Source organism: Ylistrum balloti, unplaced genomic scaffold (genome assembly GCF_031769215.1).
Source record: "Ylistrum balloti isolate Yb309-2 unplaced genomic scaffold, AGI_CSIRO_Ybal_v1 Utg369986, whole genome shotgun sequence".
In the NCBI taxonomy this organism is placed as follows: domain Eukaryota; kingdom Metazoa; phylum Mollusca; class Bivalvia; order Pectinida; family Pectinidae; genus Ylistrum; species Ylistrum balloti.
Genome location: NW_026782071.1, coordinates 931,668 through 948,576, shown reverse-complemented (window position 1 = coordinate 948,576; position 16,909 = coordinate 931,668). Strand labels below are relative to the sequence as shown.

The 16,909-nt window shown below is 37.4% G+C and overlaps 1 protein-coding gene across 1 annotated transcript in view; it reads left to right on the top strand.

Annotated features, from left to right (window-relative positions):
* Positions 1–15,098: 15,098 nt before the first annotated feature.
* Positions 15,099–16,909, top strand: part of LOC132547863 (uncharacterized) — a 64,017-nt gene continuing 62,206 nt past the window's right edge. Inside the window, exons 1-2 of the mRNA XM_060211668.1 lie at positions 15,099–16,587; positions 16,696–16,833. Coding sequence (XP_060067651.1) covers positions 15,099–16,587; positions 16,696–16,833 — 1,627 coding nt within the window. The remainder of the gene's footprint in view (positions 16,588–16,695; positions 16,834–16,909) is intronic.

Sequence of the window (16,909 nt, the reverse complement as noted above, 5' to 3'; positions counted from 1 at the left end):
TGTCTGGGGTCGGACATCTAGTCTGGACCACATTCCCTCTGAATATCCCACGTGTAAATTATTTAGATTCGAACGGGCATCAATACAAAGTAATTAATGTATACGACAGTGATGGGTACAGAACAGAGAGACTCCGTAATACATAATGACTTGGATCTATGACAAGGATTAATGTGGGGGATAACTCTAGAGAATACCGAACGTTCCTGATTATTGCGAACTGCATTATCAGAAGGTTACCATACAGAAAGCCAATTATGATTGACATACATGGTTCAATTGAATTTCCGGTATGATTTTGGTTATATCCGGGTGTCTGTCCGGTCGTCCTTGACTAGACAATAAACATAATGTATTTCTATACAGATCACTTCTTATTAGAGATTGAAACATTCTCAGTATGGTTTCATGACCTTGATAAGCTCATTGATAATCCTTCCCTGCGAGAAAGGAAGAACATGTCAAATTAAACCTTATATTATTATCTGACTAGTTGGTACACATTTAATTAACACTCCTAGCAATGAATCCTTTTTTTCTCACCTCGATTTGATTTAAATGACTTTCTGTGCCAGTTATTTAGGGGTTCTAGATAGCAGGTGACTTTGAGTGTTAATGTATAGAAGCAGCGTGCGATACATCGGGTCTGCCATACAGCCTGTTCACTGCTGCCTAGAAAGTGAGCGTGGCATTCCAAAAGCCACAAGTGGCACTACAAAAGCTACAAGTGGCATTATAAAAGAAAGGATGAACAAGATGGCAGTTTCCCTTACCACCCCAATCTGTCCCTTTCTACCCCTTCTCCACAAATCCACATATGATGGGGACGGTTTTTTTGCGGTGTGTCAAGTCACAAAACGTCACTGACACAGGTTGATTAATGAGTATCCGTGATGGAAGAAGTACTGCTGTGTGATACTTGGTTCCAAATCGCGTTTTAATGAGGCTAAGGGTCACTGCACGTGTACACATGTGATTGAAGGTATAAAGGGTCTGTCATTTGCCCATTCAGACAAATTAGAGATAGGCAAACACCGGAATTCGTTAGTAATTACGGAAATCACTTAATAATGAACTTTTGTGTATGGTTTCTCCATTTTATTTGGAAACATTTCCTGTTATGAATATTAAAATAAGGCTTATCGGCTGATAGCCGTATCCAAAATTTTGACATGTCTTATTATTCTTCCTACATCCAAAGTTCGATTTAATCACAGTATGATGTTTCTATGTCGTGAATACGGAATATTTGACACTTGTCAGAGAAGTACTCCCGATCTTTTCGCTACGGGTCAAATGCTTTAGGCAGACTTCCATTATAACAGCGTAATGACGTTTTAAACGTGGTGACCAAAGCAACATCGTACTACGCAAGACAAGCTCGCTGTTGAATTGTCTCAGGTTTTGTCCCATTTTCAAATGTTCTCTATGAGGTTTTCCAAAAAGTTGTATTTTGGTCCCATCAATCAACAATTACTCGTTAAATACGTACGATGCTTACATGGAAAATATGAGGGTTTCCCCGTAATGTTTCATATTACATACCCAGAGTGTTCCTCACGATGACCGGGTGATAATTACATTAAATAGCGAAAAAACAAACTCAGACATCAAAACAGTGTCTGCTTGCTTGTCTTGGCACCGGTAACGACATCGAAAGATGAATTGTCATTTCCTCTGCCGACAACGACTGAGAATGCGGGCAGATTGTGATGTACTTCCAGAATCGATCTATAAGATTATCGGCAGATATATATACTCCCATGCCGGTCTATACAGGATATTCTCTATTTAATAATACGTACAGATGATAGAATTACGGAGGATACTTTAACCTTGTGTGTCATTGTATGTTCCTCGTTTGTTTTATATGTTATAAATGCTAGAGAGAGGGTTGAGGGGTGGGGATGGGTGGGGGGTTAAATGTTAAAAGTGCTAGAGAGAGGTTGGAGGGTAGGGGGGGTTAAATGTTAAAAATGCTAGAGAGAGGGTTGAGGGGATAAATGTTAAAAGTGCTAGAGAGAGGTTGGAGGGTTTGGGGGGGTAAATGTTAAAAGTGCTAGAGAGAGGTTAGAGGGTTGGAGGGTTGGGGGGGGGTTAAATGTTAAAAGTGCTAGAGAGAGGTTGGAGGGTTGGAGGGGGGGTTAAATGTTTAAAGTGCTAGAGAGAGGGTGGAGGGTTGGAGGGGGGGTTAAATGTTAAAAGTGCTAGAGAGAGGTTGGAGGGTTTGGGGGGGGGTAAATGTTAAAAGTGCTAGAGAGAGGGGGGTGGAGCGGGGGGTGGGGGTGGGAGCTTAAATGTTTAAAGTGCTAGAGAGAGGGTGGAGAGGGGACGGAGGGACGGATGGGTTGTGTTGGGTTGGGTTGGGAGGAAATGGTCGAAGGGTGCATAAAACAAATTATCCCGGAAGTTTTAGGTTTTTCCGAATTCGTCTCTCTCAAAACCCAATGTGTACGGAACGAAAACTGAGAGACATAATATTTATAACATGTACAATTTAAACGAAGACTTTGGGAGGCCATTTTTTTCCAAATTCGTCTTAAACTGTGGTAAATGAAAAAATGTAAGAAATTTTAAAATAAAAACGAAAAGAAATAAACGACCACTCACCGATGTCCGAGCGTCCAATAGATAGAAATTACGTGAAAGTGATGACCTAAGATGTGGTCAGATGTCCAATGTTTTCAATCACAATAAGAAGTACTCTCATGCTTACTTTCACTTTAGCAAGTATTTGTAGGAGGTTGTATAGATAATACAGAATGTATTGTGTGTAAAAATTCGACCTGGCACGGATGTCACCGAGGGGGCGGTCAGTTTTGCCTATGTCATTGGTTAAGTTTGGCCAAGAGAGGCCGCAAGCTCCGTCGAGAACAAAAACGGCCAAAAACCTGTTATTCTTGACTGGTCAGTGAAGCGTGAAGGTCCGTCTTACGACACAGACATGTCCAGTCTAATTTGACCATTACAATAGAGCAACGATATCGGCCGTCCGATCGGAGATAATCATTACGTTGGGTCACCTTCTAATCAAAATAATTATTACCTGTACAGGTATTACTAATTGACATGCTAAACGAATCGGGTGTAGGTCTAACCAGTTCGGACAATAGAAGTGACCCATGGTCAAAATTATACATAGCGAGGAATTCAGTACAGGTGGAATTCCTGCAGTGTATGACAAACGTTTCACAGGTATTTGACAGGTATTACGTATCATAATAGATAATAAGAAAAGTATGCTAATGATACGTGTTTAAATCATCACTTGACAACTTAGACTGAGTAAAAGTTAGAAAAAAATACCTGTCTATATTATTACGTCATATTGTACACCTGTCATCACTTTAAAAACCAACTCTGTATATTTATTTGCATTAACAGGTAAACAAGATACTATTATATGTAGACAGGTGTTGCAACGTACAGGTAAACATGTTAAAACATTCCAGATTTAATTTAACGGGTAACTTCGAACTGGTTTTAGAATCTTTCAAACACACAGAAGGGTTCATTTGCATGTTAATGTCAGATCGAGTGTGCTTATAGATTTCTTGTAACCTTAAATTTCTCTGCACGAAGCCTTTCTAGGGTGTATGCATTCAAACACCATTACTTATTTCTGCAACGTTTACAATAATTACATGTTTCATTTAGTAATGATTATTCTCAAACTCTACATGCATTTAATTCATATTGAAATATCGTCCTTAAAATTTCAGTTTCATTAACCCAGAGAAAATCTACAACTCGCCGACCATTTCGATTAAAGCAGCCTTTCACTCCGTTAAACTAATTGATAGTTGTATGAAGCGTCCTGAATAATTCTAGATAATCTAATTAAAATGGTTCCGTAGTGATTCTTGTTCATGTTATGGATTGAGAACGGGAGATTGAGATATTGTTCATATGTCGAATGAGGGAGGGGCCATACAGTTCTCTTTGGCGTAACTACAGACCAACAAAGACTTAAAGGACAAACATCACTCAGCACCAATAACAAATTCTATTCCAAGGGGAATAAAACGCTATTTTATATATTTTTAAATGAAGAAATGGATTTCACTGAGTGAATAAAGAGGTGAAGGTACCGATCAGGCGTGTAACGAAACAGCGGGGTAGGTTTCATCGACCGGTAGATGGCAAGCTGGTCAAAGGACTATTTCTAATTCAGGACAAACGGTCAATTTGGTCATTAAGAATGAGAATTAACATGTGTTCTGTTTGTGCACAGTGTTGCACGGATGCGGAATAATCAGCCTGGCAAGCGAACAAGATGTTCGACAGGTGGCCAGTCTGCCGCAAAAACAAGAGCATTGGTACTTCCGGTCTGAAGTGAAGCAATGAGACGAATGAAAAGTGTTTGTTCAAATGTCAAAGATATTATTTCAATGAAAGAGGAAGTAAAACCCCCTATGAAGTTAATGATTTTACCAAAACTGATTCATTTGAAAATATCATATCAATGAATAAATGATTCTAATGATCAAAGACAGTTTACTCAAAAGCCGAAAATTAAATACAGCGGAAACCCATTAACATTTCATACAAAATCAATCAATTCACAATGAATAAAACCTTAAATACCAAGAGGCATTAAAGAAAGTTTTAAGCAGGTCTTCCATATGTTTGAATAATTTAATAATAGTAATCCGATTATTATATACAGCGTCTGTTTTAGTAATCGTTAAAAAGAAAAATAAAATCCTATTTTTATTATACCATGATCCCACCTAAAATCCCTTTAGTGACATAACAAATGAATGTTGACTTATCAAATAATACCATTTACAAATTAACTTACTGTTACACAACATGAGCTTTTCTATCGGGTTACGAACGTGTGAAATTATTTAAGAGTCGTGCCGGAAATGAAGCGTTCTATCTAATAGCGGCACGTACGACATGAACAAATCCGGATCTATCCTTTCTGAATTGCTGTTAAAAGGTGCAGTCGGTTTTTTCATTTATCTAAAAATCGATGACATTTTCAAATTCTATTGAGAGAGAGGCACCGCTTTGACGGTAATCTCATCGGCGTTCTTCCTGAAGTAACTCGCATTATTCTCTATATATAGATGTACCAGAAATTACAAAGACAAATGACAACTTTTTTTTAACTGTTTTTAAGTTCTTCTAGAAAAAAAAAGAAAAGGAAAAGCTAACTAATAATTTTACTCAAATAAAAGTTAAAAAGTGAGAAATTGGGCATCTGGAATGGTGAGAAACTGGTTACTGTATACACAAAATGAATCGATATATACTGTACGTGCATATTTCAAATACGCTTAAGGCGCGGTGTTGCTAATATAGTTATAAACATCCTAATGGCAGACAAGTCACCAAAAGGTCAAATTAAACAGATGGGGATCTGGGATGTGTCTCCGTCGTATGGAGGTAATATTCCTCAATAGTTTGGCAATAAGAATCGAACATTTGTACGAAACAGCGGCTTCACTTCATTATTGCATTGTGACGAGTGCCATGGGACACCTTAAGAAAGAACGACTCGCAGAATGGAAACGTAACAACATTCCTAGCGCCTGGAAAATAGAGAATTCCCCGGACTGTAGTGTTGGGTTTAATGTTAGTCTTTGTGTTGGGTGTAAGGGTTCTATTCATACTGCATTGTAGCTACGTCGTTTACCACTAAAATACATAATATACCCTCGTCAAGAAAGATATATATTATCTACATATAATCATATACACCATGAAAATCTCATAAACTGTCACGTTACAATTTGGAACAGAAATAATTTACATATATACATATAAACACGCACGCACACAACCCGTAATAAAGTCTGGTGTTACGAAACTAGCGCGCCATAGTTTTTTTCTGATATCAGGTTTCCACTAAGTATATGGTGAAACCGCTACCAACGGTAGTTTTAAAATTCAATTATATTTTGTAACAAATTTCGTCCCGCTATATATGCAAATTAAGGTATATAAAACCTGTGATGAGAACTAGAAATATGACCAGAGAGACTTTGGGATAACGTTTCAGATGACAGCCTGGGAAAGTTTCAGAATATATCGTAGCTTAGTTTTTCATGGTTTGTATTGCTGGCACACTTTTTAGTTTATTCTAATTACATGATATTTGAAAAAATTCAAATGGATTTGGACACAAGTTAAACTTCAAAGAAACGTCATCTTCCGTAAACATTACTATTTAACGATGGATCTGTCCGATACTATTTCAGGGAACGTCACTGTCACAGATGATACCAGTTTAAATGTAGTACAGTGTACATGTCTCTCTGTAAAAGTCAGTCATCCTAAAATTATAAAATACCCGACATCTGTAATATCCCGCCCACCCAAAATCCAAATCCAAATAACATTTATTAAATGTATATCAATTCTTATTATGAACTGTGATATTGATATAAGTTGTTGCTATAATCCTTTTACGGTGTTCGGATACTTCCGATAACGTTCGGTATATTTCCGAAAACTGACGGAATTAGCCGAAAGTTATTGATATTCTGTCGGAGTATAATACATCATTTCTCGCACTGCCACAAAACAGATGAAACATAAGTGATATTCCTCTCTTCCGGCGCGTTCGAAGTCGGTTGTATTAACTATTATAACGCCATTTTGCTATAAAATAATTCCTAAGTATTATTAAAGTTGTTTTTATGAATGAATTGCTTTCTTTCAGAACAAAATTCAACATAAAAAATAAATCATTTCGGCTCAAAACAACCGCTTTAGACTTGTTGTCCGTGATTAAAAACATGTATTACCAGACACATATAACAGTCTACGGTTCCGAACAAATTTTAGAATTTGGTTTATTAATACGAAACGTAACGCGGGATGGAGCCAGTATACTAGGACAAATGGGATACAAAATGGACTGACAGACATATCAATAATGGGCGAGTCTCGAGACTACAGCATCATTCTTCAATGGGTTCTGCACTAAAAACATTCAATATTTTGGCGTCCATTCGTGGAAGTGTTCGATTTTCCCTAAGTTTTGGCGTCAATGTAATCGGGATATATAGCTCTAAAGATTGAAAGATGTTCATTTCGTATTTTGTGTGAACAAATTATTTACGTTCATTTTTTTTATTTTGTCTCCTTTCAACATTTTCAACGCTCAAACTGTCTTTCCCAAAAGGATTTGTTTTGCTTTACAAACAGTTTGAAAATCAGACGATATTTAAAGATTGATAGGCGTATTGGGGTTGGTATTCTTATCACAGGTTCCCGAACTCAAACGTCAGGGTTTAATTCCAAGTTTCTTAAATCCGTTTGCATGATAATATGAAAATGCAAGAGAGAAAAATGGAATCAATTCGAGTCAGGGAGAATGATTAAGGAGAACTTTCCACAGATATCTAAACGATAGCTATACTTTCAATGGTTTGGGGGTTAAACTCAAGCTAAACTATCATCTGGTTATCTCGAATTCTCTGTTCCATCTTAAACCCTGTGTCCGCCAAAGCATCCCTTTTGATTATCTTATTTTTTCCCTTGAATAACGTGGAGGAAACATTTAATACTAAAATCATTGAATTTAATTAGTTACAAGTTAGCTGTCACAGATACTAGAGGAATTGCGTCTCTGAATACTAAGCATCAATTGTGTGTTGTGTGTTTGTGTATTTTTTTTTCAAAGTGAAGATGACATTCCTTTGTGAACCGAGTTAACTCCGCTGGATCAGGCCTACGTGGGAATTTGTAAAGAAGATGCCAGGTATCGTAGCAAGGACATAATTATCTACCCTGAATATACACGGTGAAATGGCAAACGACTTGACATAACAGATACATCGTAGGGACCACAGCTGCGATGAGGCAAAACTTAGACTCTAAGCATGACACATCAAGGAGAAATACGATACATTCCTTCCTGTTTGTAATTTACTAAGTCTTGTCGCAGTGAGTCTAGAATTAAAATAATTTTCATTTAATTAAGAAAACAGGAGCTGTCACGATGCTATTGTGTTTTTTAGAATTTATGCTAGCGTTAATACCTAAGCATTGCTGATAATGGAGTTGTGATGAAAAGCTATAAAAACTAGGGTGTCGAGGGTCAGGGGATCACAATACCCTGTTATCCAGCCCCTTCGACAGGAGATGCCATATAGGGACCATTTGAGGCTTTCATTCAAGCAAAACGAGTTACTAGAAATGGTGCCCGCGACTGCATACAAGTGAAAGATTCAAAATCGTCATAGATAAAGTGAAAAAAACAAAGAAGCTATTTATTGTGTAGGAAATTATCAGTGACTAGAAAAGACCTATTAGAAGGTTATTTATTGTGTTGGAACTATCTAGGATTAGAAAAAACATATTAGGGAGTTATTTATTGTGTGAGAAACTATCAAGGACGACAAAAAGCACATTAAGGGAAATTATTTGTGTGGTGACTATCATGGACTGAAAAAGGCATATTAAGGGCAATTGCTTTTGTGGGAACTATCATGGACTGAAAAAAGCATATTAAGGGCAATTGTTTGTGTGGGAACTATCATGAACTGAAAAAAGCATATTAAGGGGCCATTTATTGTCTAGGAATTCTAAAGGACTAGAAAGGAATTAAGTGGGCAATTTGTTGTGCTGGAAACTATCAAGGGCTAGGAAACTGGAAAAAGGCATATACGGGGGCTATTTAGTGTGTAGGAACTATCAAAGACTGCATATGGGCTGTATATTGTGTGAGAAATTATTTAGAAGAAGAAAAAGTATATTAGGGGGGCTATATTGTGTATATAGGATGTAGCATATAATATGTCAATATATTGTCTCAACTGTAACTCAGTGTATGTAATTACCACCGCCAATTTCCTCCAGCCGATATCATCCCAGACTCACATTTCAGTATCAGAATTACAATTTAGACGTTTAAGTGATTGAAAAGAAATAGTTAACCGTATGACAGAAGATTTTAGCAGTAATCACATGTAAATCATAGACATTGCATGTGAAAATCCATTCGGAAGCCCCTTGCGTGTGTGCCGTTCGTATGAATTCGTGTACGGCGTGATTTGTCCGACAATGTAAATTGTTTCCGATACACCGACAAAACAATGAGAATATATGTTAGCATTATGTCAACATCCTTGGCTATTTACCGATTAGCATTCATAGCACAGAGAGTGACCAATATCGGTAATATCGAGCCAGCACGGTCAAATTCTCATTTGTTATTCCATCCACCTCTCCACTATTCTTCAATATAACGACTACTGTCGTATAAATAACACTACCAATCTCTCCCCTAGATATTTTGGTATTTTCTTGATGTTTTTCCCCTCCCACAAACTCTTCTCTTTTGCACACAATCATTTTTTTATCCAACCGCTTTCACACTTGACGCAAATCGCACTTCAGCATAGAAATATGTCAAATCGTAGAAGGTCGTTGCAGCGTTTTGGTTATGTGTATAGGGCACGTCGTGGAATTGCCATTACGCGTGACAGAGCATGGTAGATCTTCGACAGTCTTGATTATATACAAATTTTCGTAGTTGAAGACATGTCGTGCTGTTTAATCATAATAACGAAATCGTATTGGGGTCGGTGAAGGTGCGTAATGGCGGACGCTGATTCTCGGTAAAGAGCAGTGCCCCTTGTGACTTGGTTGTCATTAGTATGACGGCTTGGTGGCTGTAGAAGGCGATCTTTTAGCACGTAATAACAGCTAGAAGCAGTGATAGCAAGTCTTGGGTTCGGAACATGTTGTGATATAAAAAGGACCCTAATATGTATTAACTGTTCACGTAAACGGGGACGCGAGAAACATACACATGTAACCACATCGCGATTATTATCACACGGAAGTTTTCTGTTTTTGTAGGTCATATGACTCGAAGTCTTTCGTCCGCCGTTGTCCGCCGTCCGCCGTTCAGCGCGAGTAATCTTTTCATAGTTTTCACTTCTAAGTTCCACCATTGGGACCGAGCTGAAATCTGCCTGAAACAATCCTGAGGCAGTCCTCACCAAGTGTTATTTTTTTCACCTTTCTCTGAAGTGCCAATAGTGCCAATGAGCTGAAAACTGGTGTGAAGGACAGAACGTCAATAAAGTGTAATTTTTCAGTCTCGTCAACAGTTCAATATGGCTGCACCATGGCGGCCAATGTGTTATTTTTCGTCCTCGTCAAAATGACCGACATGACAGCCATTTATAACATGATTATGCGATCATGGTTTGTCTTGAAAATACATATTTTAAACCTCTTAAGTTCTACCACTGGGATTGAGATGAAATTACCGTGAGTGTCGTTTTTTTCCTTCTGGTTAGTCCGAAATTAAATAATACCATCACATTGAAAAGCTAATTTAAAACCTTCTCGATTCCAATCACCAATGGAGCCATTGCGCTGAAATTTTGTGGGAATGTTTTTATCTTAACTGTTGAAATTTTCCGAACGTTTTAAATCGTGTTTGAACTGTTCCCACTGCAATTACTGCTGTTATATGGTATATTGGTGTTTATAGTCAGGTGACCTTTAAGACACACGATCCTCTTGTTCTATGGTCTCGCCGCGACCTTTTAAGCTGTGGAAAACATAGCGAAGTCCCTCTTTCTCACAAAGTCCCATCATCTCACATCCTCTATTCAATTAGCTATGAATACATTTATGAGACGTCACATCTGATTTAGGGAAGAATTTAAAAAAAAATCCATTGAAGGTGTTGGACAGGTACAAAGGAACGATCTCTGATTGATTAATCGTAACTCGGTTGTTTTTCCAAATTTTACATATTAAAAAAATCTTAGCGCGGTATTATACATTCTGTTCACAAAAAAAATCTTCATTGATATTGATTTTCTAATATGATGAAATCTTCAACTACATGATACACCAAATTTGTTTCGTCTCTTCCACACAGAAAATGTCATAAAGGGTACGCAGAAGTGATCTTATTTCCTAAAGAACTTTTTCAAGAAAGAGATAAATGTCTGTCATTTCAGTTCCTGGTAAACTTTAAGTGTTTCTAAATTATGATCTATGATGTAGATTAACTTGCATAAGCGAAGTTCAAAAACAAAAGAAAATTTACACACCACAGAACGGGAAATAAAAAATGAGTCATTTTTTCACTTTTCATTTTAAATATTCTCAATTTTTTTATGTTCTTTGCCATATTCACAAACAACTGGAAAGGGGTTTCAACCGCTTCAAGATACTTCAAACAAAAAACTTCAGTCAAAATATTGTGATTAAATCAGTATAAAAAATTTTAGGATCGAACACATTTATGTATAAAATACTTTTCGCTTTGAAAGCATACTACGAAGTTTTACGAACATTTTTAAAAATTCCCATCAGGCTATATATAATCCATTTCTAAATTAATTGAAAATTCAAATTTCAAAACAAAACAAAAACCCGGTTAACAAAGATCGATAATGTAGTCAGCTACAGTCTTAGATCAATAACTCTTTGCATGTCTATTTGTTTTTTTTTTTTTTTAAGATTCACGACCTTAATTTTTTTCCATATATAGTCATTTCCATTAAGGATATGTGATATGTACGAAGTTGATATCAAAGATTTAAAACAGAACATATATATCACTTAAAGCCGATCTATACAAGAGACACAAAACAGGCTGTTCTGTTGTAAATGTTGTCAGTGTTGCTTTGTCTATTCAATTTTCAGGTCGGTAAAACGATTTGTATGCACACACGAGAACTGGAGCCTCGTTTTGGTTAATTTGCACTCAGATATACGACAATCTATTACATGAATAGTTTACTTTTTAACTGCTTCCATCTCGCTGTGAAAGGGTTTGTAAAAATTTTAACAAATAACGCTGCGTTTCAATGCATTTAAATGTAAATAATGTATACACACTGGGATCTTATTGTATTTAATCAGCACATACTTAGACCAAACTTAACTACTATGTTTTTGCTGTGATGTCACGTGACTATGCATTATAAGTGTACTCCATTGTTTCCAGAGCAATTGTTGTCGAGGAGGGGAAAATTCTTCATCTTCAAAAAACAATTAGAAATCTCAAATTATCTAATAATGTTCAAGTACAGTAGGTAAGATTTAATAAATCCCAGTTTGGAGCCATAAAACTAAGCATGTATGGTGGTTTAAACAAAACCTTCAACGTACATAATTGACTTCGCCGAAGATGTACTCAAATTTAACTTAACATCGGTGATATTGCTACACTGCACAACAAAGATGGCGGGTATGTAATCTGGTTATATGGCGCGACAAAATACCCACATAGAACATAAAGGAACGCAAGACAGCATCTTGCACGTAATTTGTTGTATTTTAGATAAAGGTCACCAGTCACGTTTCCGGATCACAAATGAAGTAGCATTTTTGACATTTAGTTGAAATGTTTCACGTAAACGGGTGTCTCGAAGTACACACGAGTTATATTGTGTAACATTCAAAACGAGCGCGGAATATTCTCTCCGGACACATTTAGACCGGCGCGGAATTGGAGGTGATATTTTCATACACGAGAGACATTGAAACGGACCTGGAGATTTTGTCGCGATCAAAGCATGCTTCCTTAGCGATAAAAGTTCAACGGGAGATAAAGATGCATATCGTCACATAAATAATTTATCAGGGTGTCGCGATATTGAAAATGGTCGCAATGAAGAAGGCATACTTACATTTATCGCATACATAAATCTCTTTCAACACATACAAACACACATTGTATACCATGATTTACTATCGACGTCAACATCACCTAAACGCTTGTAGTGTGGTGAGAATATAACATTTAGAGTGTCTAGGCAGATGTAAACATAAAACTTAAGAAAGTGTGAATTTAACATAATTTCCATTTGATGTTCCAAATATGATTTCGATTCAGTATTGTGAAGAAAAAATGTGTTTATTATGTTTCAATTCCCTTATTTAGTAATCAAACCAACGTTAAAGTACTGAGACTTAGAAAGATATGGTATAAGGACTCCAATTGTTTCCAGATTCGTAACATCATATCATGTAGACTAATAAACCACGTTACGTATAATTGAAATATTGTTTAAACCAATGAAAACAAAATCAAAAACAAGAAATGGAGAAAGTTGTATTTTTACATGTGTGTGTTTTGTTTACAATAAGGTGTTTGTACACTTGTAAACAAGGGTGGTTAAAATATCCAGGGTTTCTAAGTCAGCCAGATTAAATATTGAGATAACAGTGATATCAACACCGATTCACGCCTCTGTAGTTTGTAAATCTCGACTTATCGTCGGAAGAAATTCGACTCGGAGATACTTCACAGGCTTTAAGTGTTAATTGAATAGATCGAACTGACCCTTACAGAAATAATAAAATTCCTGTGTTATTTTACTTAGATCCGGGATTACATAGAACATCAGAAGTCTGGTCATTCGGCCGATTGTCTATCCGACCAGTCCACTGAGTTTTATTGGCGAGTAAGTGCCTCGTAAATTCACCTGGCTGAATTATCGTTGTCCAGTCATAAGTGACCACAGGTTATTTATTAGAGACGAGACAAGCTACTGCATGGTGCCAACTTTTGACCACCATCACAAGCTGGTCATTTCGACGATATAAAATTCGTCATACGGGTGGACAATTTATGTATTCGTCAATATTAACAGGCCATCGACACGACAAGGACGAACAAGTCGACATTAAAAGACGATATAAGGTGAAAAATAGACGCAAAAAGTAGTGGAAAGAAAATAGGCTGGGAAATTACTTTGATATAATCAAAGTAGACACTAAAATGTGATATACCGTGTTCTCTCCCTCACCACTACTACCCCTCGTCAATAGCACTTTCACATTGAGCACGAATTTCGTAATAAACGATGATATAGCTCGTTTTCTCGGTACAAAGAAGTCTAAAACGGGATTGTAGACTATCAAAGCTGATGTAGTTATTCGTTTCAGTTAATCAAATACTCTACTGAGAGAAACATTTTGACGGAAAGAAAAAATATACGACATAGTAATTCTAGTACGTGTTTAACGTTTGGTGGTTGGTAACCTGGTAGACAATCCGGGATACATGACATTCTAAACGACGGCGAGACATTTAGGCTAGAATAAGATCCCAACTGGCTGCTTTTTACAACTCTCTGGATTAATCACTATTCCAAAATGCAGTTAGAAAGGAGAAAAGGCAAGACGAAAAGAAATACAGTAAAACCTCGTTATCTCGAACTCTCATAAATCGGAGACCGATGAAGCGTCGATCTCGGTCATATTTTACACATTTTACATCCTATCTTACTTAAACCGAATAATCGCATAACTTGAAGTTTTCCTCATAGTCCCGTCTTAAGAGAGAACGAAGTTCGACTGTATGCCATGTCATCTAGGCATACATCTAACAGGAAAAAGGAGACCAGGAAAACATTCTACATTGTTCTGTAGGGTAAATAGAGAGAGCAGCCGAATGGCATTTCACACCGTTTCCTGCTGTTTACCATTTCAACACCTTACCTATGTCCACAAAACAACATATCGAGTGGTTCGATAGTATCTCGTTAGATACCAATAGTTCAATCTATTCAACACCCCTTATACAGTCCGTGACTTGTGCCGGAACCATTTTGTACAAAGTACAGAGTTTATGAGGAAGTAAAAAAGAAAAAGAAAGAAAGAAAGGGCGATGAAGAATGACTTGAGTGTGTGAAGATTATAGAAAGTCTCCATTTTTCTAACATACAATGACTAGCTGACGGTATTAAGTGCTCAGACGGTGTAACGCATACACCTTCAAATCCCATGCATCTCAATTCGCCGCCAACGCACCAAACAACCTTAGCTCATCTGTCTTATTTTGTTTTCAGAAAAATATTATTCCATATAAGGCTTAATCTGTAAAGTGAGACAAAATCCCTATATCTATAGCTTACCCTGTACCGATGATATCCCGGATCTGTCGTTTCCGATTCTACATTCGTTTTAAACTTTATGTAGGTAATGTGAAGTTTCTGAGTTCTGGTAAAATATTATTATGGAACTCGTTTTTCACTAATCATCGTAAAATAACACTATAAACCGAACATGACAGAGAGAGAACAGTTCGGGAAAACAGCTTCCAGTAATTCTGATCTGTTTACCAGCTCTACCTGTAATTGAGCACCAATCTAAACATGCAACAGTTCTGTTTATTTGCTGTCGTTGTTGATGTTGTTGTTGATGATGTTGTTGTTGTTTGTGTTGTAGCTATCATTGTTGTTGCAGTTGCTGTTGTTTGTGTTGTAGCTATCATTGTTGTTGCAGTTGCTGTTGTTTGTGATGTAGCTATCGTTGTTGATGCTGTTGTTGTTGTTCGTGTTGTAGCTATCGTTGTTGATGCTGTTGTTGTTGTTCGTGTTGTAGCTATCGTTGTTGATGCTGTTGCTGTTGTTTGTGTTGTAGCCATCATTGTTGTTGCAGTTGCTGTTGTTCGTGTTGTAGCTATCGTTGTTGCTGCTGTTGTTGTTGTTCGTGTTGTAGCTATCGTTGTTGATGTCGTTCGTGATGTTGTTGTTGCAGTTGCTGTTGTTTGTGTTGTAGCTATCATTGTTGTTGCAGTTGCTGTTGTTTGTGTTGTAGCTATCATTGTTGTTGCAGTTGCTGTTGTTTGTGATGTAGCTATCGTTGTTGATGCTGTTGTTGTTGTTCGTGTTGTAGCTATCGTTGTTGATGCTGTTGTTGTTGTTCGTGTTGTAGCTATCGTTGTTGATGCTGTTGCTGTTGTTTGTGGTGTAGCTATCATTGTTGTTGCAGTTGCTGTTGTTCGTGTTGTAGCTATCGTTGTTGCTGCTGTTGTTGTTGTTCGTGTTGTAGCTATCGTTGTTAATGTCGTTCGTGATGTTGTTGTTGCAGTTTCTGTTGTTTGTGTTGTAGCTATCATTGTTGTTGCAGTTGCTGTTGTTCGTGTTGTAGCTATCGTTGTTGCTGCTGTTGTTGTTATTCGTGTTGTAGATATCGTTGTTGATGTCGTTCGTGATGTTGTTGTTGCAGTTGTTGTTCGTGTTGTAGCTATCGTTGTTGATGCTGTTGCTGTTGTTTGTGTTGTAGCTATCATTGTTGTTGCAGTTTCTGTTGTTCGTGTTGTAGCTATCGTTGTTGCTGCTGTTGTTGTTGTTCGTGTTGTAGCTATCGTTGTTGATGTCGTTCGTGATGTTGTTGATGCTATTGTTGTTGTTCGTGTTGTAGCTATCGTTGTTGATGTCGTTCGTGATGTTGTTGTTGCAGTTGTTGTTCGTGTTGTAGCTATCGTTGTTGATGCTGTTGCTGTTGTTTGTGTTGTAGCTATCATTGTTGTTGCAGTTGCTGTTGTTCGTGTTGTAGCTATCGTTGTTGCTGCTGTTGTTGTTATTCGTGTTGTAGATATCGTTGTTGATGTCGTTCGTGATGTTGTTGATGCTGTTGTTGTTGTTCGTGTTGTAGCTATCGTTGTTGATGTCGTTCGTGATGTTGTTGTTGCAGTTGCTGTTGTTAGTGTTGTAGCTATTATTGTTGTTGCAGTTGCTGTTGTTCGTGTTGTAGCTATCGTTGTTGCTGCTGTTGCTGTTATTCGTGTTGTAGCTATCGTTGTTGCTGCTGTTGCTGTTATTCGTGTTGTAGCTATCGTTGTTGTTGCTGTTGCTGTTGGTTGTGTTGTAGCTATCGTTGTTGTTGCAGTTGCTGTAGTTCGTGTTGTAGCTATCGTTGTTGTTGCTGCTGCTGTTGTTGATGTTATTGCTGTTGTTTGTGTTGTAGCTATCATTGTTGTTGCAGTTGCTGTTGTTTGTGTTGTAGCTATCGTTGTTGATGCTGTTGCTGTTGTTCGTGTTGTAGCTATCGTTGTTGCTGCTGTTGTTGTTGTTCGTGTTGTAGCTATCGTTGTTGATGTCGTTCGTAATGTTGTTGCTGCTGCTGTTGTTGATGCTGTTGCTGTTGTTTGTGTTGTAGCTATCGTTGTTGCTGCTGTTGT